The sequence below is a fragment of the Pelophylax lessonae genome (assembly GCF_965119305.1).
Source record: "Pelophylax lessonae genome assembly, chromosome: 1".
NCBI classification, from domain to species: Eukaryota; Metazoa; Chordata; class Amphibia; order Anura; family Ranidae; genus Pelophylax; species Pelophylax lessonae.
Window position 1 is genome coordinate 94,041,994 of NC_138768.1, and position 12,500 is coordinate 94,054,493.

Sequence of the window (12,500 nt, forward strand, 5' to 3'; positions counted from 1 at the left end):
TCTCCTCCGCTGAGGACAGTGGACTGATATCGGAGCAGGGAAGAGAGGCAGCGCCAGGACCAACCCCTCTGCTGGGCTCCCTCCACCATTACTACCCTGTGCACTACCCCCCCTCTTCATTCTCTCTGTGGATACACCAAGCTGACACCATTTCACTGTGGACATTACACCCTCTGTCAGACATGGGAGACATGGGAGACCCTCCAAAAAGTAAGCAGCCTTTTTCTACCCTAGCCAGGATCGCCTTCTGTTCCTAAAATGCACACCCCATACATGAGCATGCCCCTTGCCAAGACGTCGCTGGGACTACTCTCAGGTTTGGAAATGTCGTGCCTGGGATTTTTTATCCTCTTTTTTTTTGTTTTTGTTTGTGCATGCAACATCCTATATTGATACATTTTTTTTTTAATATGCAAAAAAAAAAGAAAAATCCTCCTTCAAGTGAAATTGCAATGCCCCTTTCATGCTGGCTACTAGGGGTCACATTTGGACTTTAGAGGCACGCTGGCCCTGGTGTCACTTGGTCTTGCTGCTGCAGCCTAATGATTGGGGGGCATAAAATATTTTTATTATTTAAATTTAATTTTTTTTTAATATGCACAACAAACAAACAAAAAATGTCCCTAGAAATGTCACTCTGGCTACTGAGGGGCACATTTGGACTTTAGAGGCACGCTGGCCCTGGTGTCACTATGTTTGGTCTTGCTGCTGCAGCCTAATGATTGGGGGGGCATAGAATTTTTTTTATTATTTCAATTAATTTTTTTTTTAATATGCACAAAAAAAATATATATGTCCCCCTCAATGTCCCTGGAAATGTCACTCTGGCTACCGAGGGTCACATTTGGACTTTAGAGGCACGCTGGCCCTGGTGTCACTGTGTTTGGTCTTGTTGCTGCAGCCTAATGATTGGGGGGCATAGAAGGGTGCCCAGCCTATGCCTACATGATGAGTGTTTTACATGCCACTTGCAAGCCTGTGATTGAACTGACACATGTAATGGTGTGTATGATTTGGGCTGCCAACTTTGACTCCTCTATTCTGCCTTGACAGCGTACAGTCTGAAGGTTCAATTTATAAAAAAAAAATCCTAAATTCTACCCTTTCCTCTTAAACCTTGTCAGAAAAAAGGACCAGATCAACCTACCTGATTTTCAAGGTACACTTGCAGATTGCCATTGACAATCCCCAACACATGATCCGCCTCCTATGTCAACGAGTCAAAGATCCTGATGGCATACATCAATTATCTTCCCCCCCAAAAAAGTGAGATTCCTGTTATTTTATTTTATTTTGAAAGCCAGATCAGACACACTCAGGTTCCCAGGGCACACATCAGGAGGAAAAATAAGATAAAAATTGGTTTAGTACTGTTTTTTTTTTTTTTTTTCTTATTAAGCCTAATGCTAATTTAATTTTTTTTTTTATTTGTTTTTTTTTTTTCCAGAAAAGCGACTTATTTCACTGTGTGTCGGTTGCGGAAATCAAATTCACGACCAATATATACTGAGGGTATCTCCAGACCTGGAATGGCATGCAGCCTGTCTCAAGTGTGCTGAATGCAACCAATATTTAGACGAAACTTGCACGTGCTTTGTTAGGGATGGAAAAACGTACTGTAAAAGGGACTATATCAGGTATGTCCACTAAAAAAAAAAAAAAAAATCCCTATTTCTTTTACATTTTTTTTACCTCCTTTTGGAATATTTGGAATATTTTTTTCTTTAAAAATAAATATATATTTTTTAGATCTTTTTTTATAGATTTAATTTTATTCTTTGTTTATTTTTTCTTGTATGCGCCAGCAATATGTATTTATTTATTCATTCATTCTTTATCCTAATTCACCCTGCCTGGTGGCTTTGTGCAGGTTTTAGATTTGAATGTTGCTGTGGATCATTGCAATTAAATATAGATTTGCCTAGAGAAGATACTTTAACCGTGTATTGATGCTGTATTTAGAAACCCACTGATCTAAATGGGATCACTTTTTATGTTTAGATATATGGAATAATAATTCTAGCCAGATTTAGCCCATCGGTTCAGAATAGTAGAAATAATAATAATACAAAAAACTAAACTACCTGTATTTCGGGGCAGGGCTGTCTGCCTCCCCTTATCTTATCTGTCCTGATGAATTAGACTGAACAGATCAAATTGCCCATCATTTGGAGGCAAACAATTGGGATATTTAGATAAAGGCAACTGCTTCCTTCCTCACATTTAAATCTGGATGCTGATAAAGAAGTCTAAATAGCAGTTGTGACACAACAGACACCCAAGCAAAACTTCAGCCAATGTTTATCCTGTTTCCTCCAGCGCCCCTCATCAAGGATGGGTTAAAAAAAAAAAATACAAACTACTTCCATTTTTTTTTTCTTACAATTATTACACGTTTTATATGTTTTGATGATTTGTTAGGCGTATATTATTTTCCTAAATACTTGTCTTTAAACTCAGTTTAAGCAGAACTCTTTTATTTATATATTTATTTTCAAAAATGTTGAATTATCTGTTGCTGTAGCTAGGCTAGCTTTATTATTTGTAAAAATTAGGAAGCTTTGATTTTCTTTTTTATTTAATATCCTACATACATTCTTATTATATTTTTTCCAAAATTGTGTTTTGTTTACCTAAATGTAGAGATGACCAGACAGTTTAAAAACGATACATGTTATTTTTTTTTTTTTAATTATTTGAAGAATTGTGCTTTATTTACCTAAAGGTAGAGATGATCAGGCAGAACTTTGTAGTATAATTTTAAAAGGTTTTTTATTAATATTTTGATTTTCCTGATTTTGCTAACAAAAGCTGGACGATACACGTTGTTTATTTTTTAGAATTAATATTAATTGTAGAATTGTGTTATTAGATCAAGATAGAGGTGACCAGGCAAATCCTTTCGTAGTATTTTTTATTTTTATTTGATTTGATTTTGATTTTCCTAAAACTGCTAACATTTTAGGAAAAGCAGTACGATACACGTTGTTTATTTTGTTTTTAATAATTATTATTAATTGTAGAATTTAGTAGTAAGAGAAAGGCAGGGGTGACCAGGCAGATTCTCAATAGTATTTTTTTTATTTGATTTTGATTTTCTTGACATTGCTAACATTTGAGGGGACATCTTAATTAGAATTTTTACTGTTAGGACTAAATATTAAAATGAATTAGTGACCGTTTTTTACTTTTTTTTTTTATCATTTATTGACTGCTATGCCTTTCCAGTCTATTATGTTATTATAAATTTCCTGTGTCATATTTTGGGTATGTGTCATGCTTGTCCCCTGTACTCTGAAGGGTGATCAGCATTGCCTGATGTCATTCCATGTTATTTATTTTTTTCTTATCAATTTTTTTTTTTTGTTCCTTGAAGAAGTAGATTTGACTAGCAGTTGGTGAGTCAGGCTGTAGAATATATAGAGATGTGAGCAGAGTTGTGATAAGAGCAAGGACTTTCAAGGAGCCACTTGTATAGTAGTGACATTGCTGGGCAGCCTATGAGAAGTGATACTGAGTGTGTATCTTATTGTATGGTGTCTGCTCTCTCCCGGGCCCCGCAGGTTGTATGGGATCAAGTGTGCCAAGTGCAATATCGGCTTCAGTAAGAATGACTTTGTGATGAGGGCCCGCTCCAAGGTCTATCACATCGAATGTTTCCGCTGCGTGGCCTGCAGCCGCCAGCTCATCCCCGGGGACGAATTCGCTCTGCGGGAGGACGGTCTCTTCTGTCGGGCCGACCACGATGTGGTGGAAAGGGCCAGCCTGGGGGCCGGAGACCCCCTCAGTCCGCTGCATCCGGCCAGACCCCTGCAGATGGCAGGTACTTCTTCCTTCTTTATTCCGATGACACTGTGAGACTGCGGCTGACCACCAGCCACTCTGATTACAGGGGTTACATGGGTACCCCCTCCAGAAAATTGGGGGTGAATGTGTATGCTGCACACTCTCCTATTAAATGCATTCAACATCTGTACATGTATAAAAATGTAAGAGAGGGTATGCACAAGTAAAATAAAAAAAAAACCTAAATCATATACATATGCAGAATTATGAGGGTATAGCAAAAAGTAAAAAAAAAAAAAAAATGCCTTATTAAATTCATACAAGTTATATGCATGTTTACTGCACACTCTAATATTACATTCATAAAAGATCCATGCATATATACTGCACACTCTCCTATTAAATTATTAAAAGATCCATGCATGTATACTGCACACTCTCAATTATTAAAAGATCCATGCATGTATACTGCACACTCTCCTATTAAATTATTAAAAGATCCATGCAGGAATGCTGCACACTCTCCCATTACATTCATAAAAGATCCATGCATGTATACTGTACACACTCCTATTAAACTATTAAAAGATCCATGCATGTATACTGCACACTCTCCTATTAAATTATTAAAAGATCCATGCATGTATACTGCACACTCTCAATTATTAAAAGATCCATGCATGTATACTGCACACTCTCAATTATTAAAAGATCCATGCATGTATACTGCACACTCTCCTATTAAATTATTAAAAGATCCATGCAGGAATGCTGCACACTCTCCCATTACATTCATAAAAGATCCATGCATGTATACTGTACACACTCCTATTAAACTATTACAAGATCCATGCATGTATACTATACACACTCCTATTACAATCATAAAAGATCCATGCATGTATACTTACTGTACACTCTCTTATTACATTCAGAAAAGATCCATGCATGTATACTGTACACTCACCTATTAAATTATTAAAATATCCATGCATGTATGCTGCACACTCTCCTGTTAAATTATTTAAATATCAATGCATGTATGCTGCACTCTCTCCTATTAAAGTAATAAAACAGCCATGCATGTATATTGCACACTCTCCTATTAAAGTAATAAAATATCCATACATGTATTCTGCACACTCTCCTATTAAATTATTAAAATATCCATGCATGTATGCTGCACACTCTCCTATTAAAGTAAGAAAATATCCATGCATGTATGCTGCACACTCTTTTATTATAGTAATAAAAGATCCATGCATGTATGCTGCACACTCTCCAATTAAAGTAATAAAAGTCCATGCATGTATACAACACACTATCCTATTAAAGTCATAAAAGATCCATGCATGTATACTACACACTCTCCTATTATAGTAATAAAAGATCCATGCATGTATACTACACACTCTCCTATTATAGTAATAAAAGATCCATGCATGTATACTACACACTCTCCTATTAAAGTAATAAAAGATCCATGCATGTATGCTGCACACTCTCCTATTAAAACCATAACAGATCCATGCATTGATGCTGCACACTCTCCTATTATATTAATAAAAGATCCATGCATGTATGCTGCACACTCTCCTATTAAAGTAATAAAAGATCAATTTATGTATGCTGCACACTCACCTGTTAAAGCCATAAAAGATCCATGGATTGATGCTGCACACTCTCCTATTATATTAATAAAAGATCCATGCATGTATACCGCACTCTATCCTATAAAAGTAATAAAAGATCAATGTATGTATGCTGCACACTCACCTGTTAAATTCATAAAAGATCCGTGCATGTATACTGCACACTTTCCTATTAAATTCATAAAATACCCATGCATGTATACTGCTCATACAAATATATGCACGGTTAGAGGGTATGCACAATAAAAAAAAATCAATATCAAATAAAGATCTGTGCATGTGCACACACATATGCAGAATTATAGGAGGGTATAGCAAAAGTAAAATATTGTCATAAAAAATCCATGCTTGTATACTGCACATGCAAACAAAGGCAAATTTAGAGGGCATGCACAAGTAAAAATTGTCCTATTCAATTCATAATATATCTGTGCATGTGGCAGAATTGCAAGATGGTATGCACACGTACAAAATACTATAGATCCATGCATCTGTGCATGCAAATGTATGCAGGATAATACGAGGTTATGTACAAGTTTACAAAATCATGCCCCATTACATTCATAATAGGTCTGTGTATGTGTACCATACAAATGCATGCATAATTTTAAGAGGCTATGTACAAGCAAAAAAATGCCCAAATTTATAACAGATCTGGGCATGTGCACACACATATGCAGAATTATAAGAGGGTAAAACACAAGTAAAAATAAATTTCCTATTAAATTCATAAGTCTGTGGATGTGCACGCACAAATACATGCATGCAGAATTATAAGGGGGTATAGCACAAGTAAAAAACACTTTATTCAATTCATAATAGATCTGTGCATGTATATATACATAGGTATGCAAAATTTCAGAGGGTATGCACAAGTTAAAAATTGTTTTAATTCCTATTAATGCACGTAGGACATATAACACAACATTTCCTTAGTGCATAATACAAAGACAGATTAAAGTAAAAACGAATATGTGCATAAATATATGCTAATTATGTAGACCTCATATGTGTGTATGTGTGTGTGTGTTTGTGTGTGTGTTTCCTTACATTTTGATTATTGATATGCATTCCATATACATAGACACATTTATTCTATAGTGTTGTGTTCCCTGTCAATCTTATTGCATGGTGCTTGTGTATAATCCCCTGTAATGTACACGTGTTGTGGGTGTGTACAGAACTGCATGTTTCCCTCCAGGTACATATACCATCTTGCTAAATATATTATTTATATATACTATTCATGAAGCGGTGCAGCCAGTGGGTTATTATTTTTTCTGCTACACATACATGTTGTAATTACATGGTTAATCATGCATGTATACTGTAGGAATACATCAGCACAATGCCCCCTGTACTCAGTACAAGTTTGCCTCCAGTGTCTGGTTTAGGGAGGGGGGGGGGGGGGTATTGGTAGGGGTGGGATTTCTGTAGCCACCCAACACCCAAACAGTGCCCTCCTCAGCAGTGTGCAGGGGATAGAAGCTTAGGAATGAATGCCCATACTCCAGGATGTAATTTTAAACTGTCAACAAGCTAATCTGCAGTAATTGCCAGCTAGAGTGATTGGTGCAGTTTTCTGGCCTTGCTGGTGATCTGAGGGGGGCCCAAATCTTCCATTCGGGTCCTGTAACTCCATCCTACATCTAAGAGGGACTGAAATCCTCCTTATACAGGAGCAGGGGACTCCATTCTGCTCCCAGCCCTGAAAGCCCAGCACACAAACCACAAGTATCAGATAGCACCGTTTGGATAAACTAGTTGTTATAATCCAAAAAGAGAAATTTTCCAGTCCATTTCTGACTAATTGAACGGAGATTGGATACATTTAACCAAGTCAACAAAATACCTTAGGGGAGAGAGAGAGAGACAGAGAGAGAGAGAGACAGAGAGAGAGAGAGAGAGAGAGAGAGAGAGAGAGATAGTGGAACCAGAAAGACTGTTTGGTCCCTATCTGAGCCCCGCAGAGTCCTGTTTTATTCCATGTTCCTGGAGTTGAAAGGCTCAGCCTGTGCTTTGGTATCTACCTGTATCTTTTGCAAACAGCTCTGTTAACCACATACTTAGGAAACCAAAGCGTTCACCCTACATGCGACTTTTTATTGTCGGTCCTTATCAGCCTAACACAATATTTAAGAAGAAACAATGTTTACCCTCTTTTATTGTATTTTTATCTCGCTTTAGCAAGTTTGAATAGCCGGCCTGATTGCAGGCTTTTGCTGGGCTGGTTAGCAGTGGCAGTCTCATTGGTGTCTTATTTATTTAGCAAATGTTCTTAGTGAAACTACAGAGGGTTGTTTTTATTCTTTCTTTCTTTCTTTCTTTCTTTCTTTCTTTCTTTCTTTTTTTCTTTTTTGTGAAAGTATTTTCAAATATCATAAATAACTGCGGAGCTTTTCCTAAGCTAAAGCTGAAGAGAACTGACGTTAGGGTTGGAGGAGTCGGCTCATTAACGCGACCGAAACGTCGCTGCTGGGCTTTCCTTATGGACACGGAACGCCAGCAGGGCTCAGCTCTCTTCCGATTGGTTGACCTGCCCCCCCCCCCCCCAGGGACCACAGCTGGGGAGTTACTGTTAAATTGTCACACCCCAAAATAGAGTGAAGGGATGCTATTTATTTTTCGGTAGCCCAGTAAAGGCATTTTACATTTTAAAAAGGATAAAATAAAAATTCCCATATAATATATACTATAAAGTGTGGACTGTATTGATATACCTTTATTATATTTTTAATGCTCTTCCTAGTGGGTTCAGTCTTCGAACATGGGGATAATGAATTGGGTGCAATATAAAGGAAAAAATAATATATATATATATATATATATATATTTAAATTATCATTATTTTTATAATAGCAACAGATAATATGTCTGATTGCTGAGGGTGGGTGGGGAAGGGGGGTCTCTAAAATCTGTTACAAGTGTTACTAGTTTTTTAGTGGGTAAGTGCTGAAGGCCAAAACCTTCATGCCTTCTTGTGTGGGGGGATATTTATATAATTTATAAAGCTTTATGTATATATATATATATATATATATATATGTATATCCTTATCAGAAATACTCTGTCGTGTGTGTGTGTGTGTGTGTGTGTATGTATGTATGTATGCAATGTGTGTATATATATATATATATATATATATATATATATATATATATATGTATATATATATATATATATGAGAGATATTTACTAAGGCAATTCCAGCTATTCCTTTAGCAAAGTAAATATAAGTAAATAAGGTAAACTTGTGTGGCCTCTGACTATCAAATCATGTACATTGGAAGTAAAAAAAAAAAAAAAAAAAAAAAAAAAAGAATTGTATTTTTGCTAGCAGATGACTGCATGCTTGATGAGAGCCCAGCTTCACCTTATTTATTATCTAGTTTAGCGAACAGCCTCCAGGACCCCCTTTTAGTAAACCCAATGAACCTGCTTAAGCCACCAATTGCAGTTGGTGTTGGGGGTGACCTGGGAAGGCTACCGTGAGGCTTTTTGTCTTATGAATCGTTCATTGATTTTACAGCAGAACCCATTTCTGCCCGGCAGCCGGCCCTCAGGCCTCATGTCCACAAGCAGCCCGAGAAGACCACCCGTGTCCGGACGGTCCTTAACGAGAAGCAGCTTCACACCTTGCGGACCTGCTACGCTGCCAACCCCCGACCGGACGCACTGATGAAGGAGCAGCTGGTGGAGATGACCGGTCTCAGTCCTCGGGTCATCAGGGTCTGGTTCCAGAATAAGAGGTGTAAAGACAAGAAGAGGAGCATCATGATGAAACAATTACAGCAACAGCAGCCCAACGACAAAACGGTGAGGAGATGCGACAAAATCATGCTGCTTGGGGTATAGTGGGCTATGGAAGGGGGGAAAGGGGGGGGGGAGAGAGGAGGTTAGGATACACAGCAATGGGGAACCCCCTCCCCCTTCTGCTACCTCATAGGCAGCTGGAGTCCAATAGTCTGATTAAGTCACATTGTTACACTGGAGTCTGGAAGTTAAAATGTTGGTTTAAAGTGAAAATGGATGTGACCATAGCTTATGTCCCTTTTATAATAGCTGTAGCACAGCAGTATATGTGTGTGACATAACTAGTGTTGTAGTATAAATGTGTAGCTGATATAATATCAGCTTTTATCTCTCATATAGAGCATGCAACTTTATCTTTGATATTGTTACAAAAATACCCTTTAATGTGTATTTATTTATTAACTCATTAACCCACAGACACCCTCTCTCTCTCTCTCTCTCTCTCTCTCTCTCTCTCTCTCTCTATATATATATATATATATATATATATATATATATATATATATATATATATATATAGTATATATATATATATATATATATATATATATATATATATATATATATATAAAACTCACAGACACCCACACACTTGCATGTGTGTGTGTGTGTATATATATATGTGTATATACATGTATAGTATATGTGTGTGTGTATATATATATGTATATATATACATTTTATAAAACTGGAGCAGATTAAATCTAAAAGCAGTTGTACATAGGTAACCAATTATCCAATCAGCTTCTAGTTTCAGCTAAGCAGTTAAGCTTTGAAAATGAAAGCCTGAAGCTGATTGGCCGCAACAGACTCTGGCTGCTTTAGTCTCTCCAGTCTTAGGAAACTCTCCTTCCTTATGCATGTGATATATATCTCTCAAAGTGTATATGCATACATGTGTGTGTGAATATAATATATCTCAAAGTGTGTGTGTGCCTATATATATATATATATATATATATATATATATATATATATATATATATATATATATACTTTTTTTTAGATTTTTTTATTATTATAGCGAGAGAAACAGTGAAGTTAGAACTTAGATTGTATGTCCTAAGGATAATTACTTTTATAAAGATTCACAAAGCTGGTATAGGTAATAAAAGTTCACAAAGCTAACATTGCAGGATAAAGACACTTATTTAAGTATTTAAGTCCAATAAGGTTTTAGAATGATAGTGACCTGGCTGAAATAAAGTTTCTATACCATGCTATAAAATTTTTGTGAATCGAGCTTCATGTTTTGTATCTGAGAAATTTCATATGATATCTACTAAATGCAGCAACACATGGACTGGACACCCACATACACACCTAGATGCTTATTAACGCTTGTTTAGAATTACATTGACAGAGTCACTGTAACATTGTGAACTTCTTGAGTTTTTTTTTTTTTTTTTAACAAAATGACACTGGATTTTCCACATTTCGCCGATCAATCCTCATAAGCCGGCGTGCTTGTCTCCATTCCCCAGTGTAGTTTTACAATAGCTGCGAGCTATATGTCATAGGCATAGGGGCAGATGAGTGATGGGGCAGGACTGCCGGCCAGGTAGACGGTCTTGCAGTACAGCTGTTTGTTCGGAATGTTCTGCAGCCTGATGGGGCTTATCACCCAGACTCATAATTCAGCACAATTAGCTGTGGCCCTGAGCTGTACACATATTATAGGGACTTATTGTCACAAAATGTTACAGAATTGCCTCCTATTTTGCAGTATAAATCACCAGCCTGTCATTATTACACCTGTAAATGATGTACACTGCGCATCCTGCTCTCATAATGACACTACAACAGCCGCATAGGATATTTACACCACTGGCTGTAGGATTATTGCTCGGCCATAGTAATCTATGATGTCATCATACCTACACTTTCAATTGTACTTTATATTACCTACTCTGGCTTTACTGCTATTATAATATTACATTTTCTGCTTTATAGTGTTCTCTTGCATCATGATGGCACAGTGCCATGTTACGGTTTATGCTATTGCATTACTGTAAAAATAGTGCAATGAATGTAGCACTTTAAAGTGTTTTATAGCAATGTAATTTCGTATGGTATATGTTATAATGCTATGTTAAATTATTTGTGTTTAAAGGGTTACATTGAATTATACCTATTCATGGTGCAATAAGAACTGTAATTAGTGTTACATATGTGTGGATATGATATTACATGTCAGGTTGATAGTGGATGTTATAGTAGAGCAATAATGTCATATTAAGGGCCACATAGTAGACCTATTATGTTCATAACAAATACCGATTGCCTTCTAATGGGTCACTGGACTGATCTTTGTCATGTTTAGAAGAGGCTCAGTCTTTGTTACAGTATTAGGTAGAACAAAGAATTTGTCTTGGCCTCATGAAGCTGCTTTCTGGCATGCACTGTGTATATGATGATTACTGTATCCAGCACCGAGTTTGTACTGAGCAAGATAATTACAATGCATTGACCTGTCATGTTTTCCCTTTCAGAATATTCAAGGGATGACAGGGACCCCTATGGTGGCTTCTAGTCCCGAAAGACATGACGGTGGTTTGCAAGCTAACCCAGTAGAGGTGCAGAGCTACCAGCCCCCATGGAAGGTCCTCAGTGACTTTGCCTTGCAGAGTGACATTGATCAGCCGGCATTCCAACAACTGGTAAGTTGTCACTGCTCAGGCGACCAGACTAAGGTGTACGTTTAGTAAACTGAGATAAGCCGAGATCTGGATGATCACGGCTTGTCTCAGAGCATTGCAGGTTTAAAATACTGAGAAGAGTAGTGGAGAACATAGTCTTCTCTTCTCATCTCAGTACACAAACAGCTTGCATTCACTGCAATAGAAACGGCCAGTTTAGAAACACATGATCTCACCTGATCACTGTGCTTCTCTTTGAAGATCTCCTCTTCCTACTTCTCCAGCTCAGAGGTGGAGATAGCAGGAAGAAATAGGAGATCTCTGCTGTGAATGTCCCAGTGCCCAAAAGTGAAAGTAAAAACTCTCCCTACTGCAGTGAAATATACATCAACAGCAGGTTAGAAACACATTAACTATACAATCACATCTATATCTGTGTGTGTATGTGTATATATATATATATATATATATATATATATATATATATATATATATATACTGTATGTACTGGTGTGTATGTATGTATATATATATATATATTTTTTTTTTTTATTTCAGGTACTTATATAGCACAGTCAATTTACACAGCGCTTTACATATACATTGCACA

General features: G+C 36.9%; 1 protein-coding gene across 4 annotated transcripts in view; it reads left to right on the forward strand.

Moving 5' to 3' along the window:
• Nucleotides 1-12,500, forward strand: part of ISL1 (ISL LIM homeobox 1) — a 17,633-nt gene that overhangs the window by 79 nt on the left and 5,054 nt on the right. For 2 of the 4 annotated variants that reach the window (XM_082243549.1, XM_082243547.1), the window contains exons 1-5: nt 1-210; nt 1,448-1,637; nt 3,564-3,823; nt 8,971-9,254; nt 11,744-11,911. The exon at nt 1-210 is cut by the window's left edge and continues 79 nt beyond it. In XM_082243549.1, coding sequence (XP_082099675.1) covers nt 183-210; nt 1,448-1,637; nt 3,564-3,823; nt 8,971-9,254; nt 11,744-11,911 — 930 coding nt within the window. In that variant the 5' untranslated portion in view covers nt 1-182. Of the gene's footprint in view, nt 211-1,447; nt 1,638-3,563; nt 3,824-8,967; nt 9,255-11,743; nt 11,912-12,500 lie in introns of all 4 variants that reach the window. The other 2 variants (XM_082243548.1, XM_082243546.1) reach the window with 1 other exon arrangement.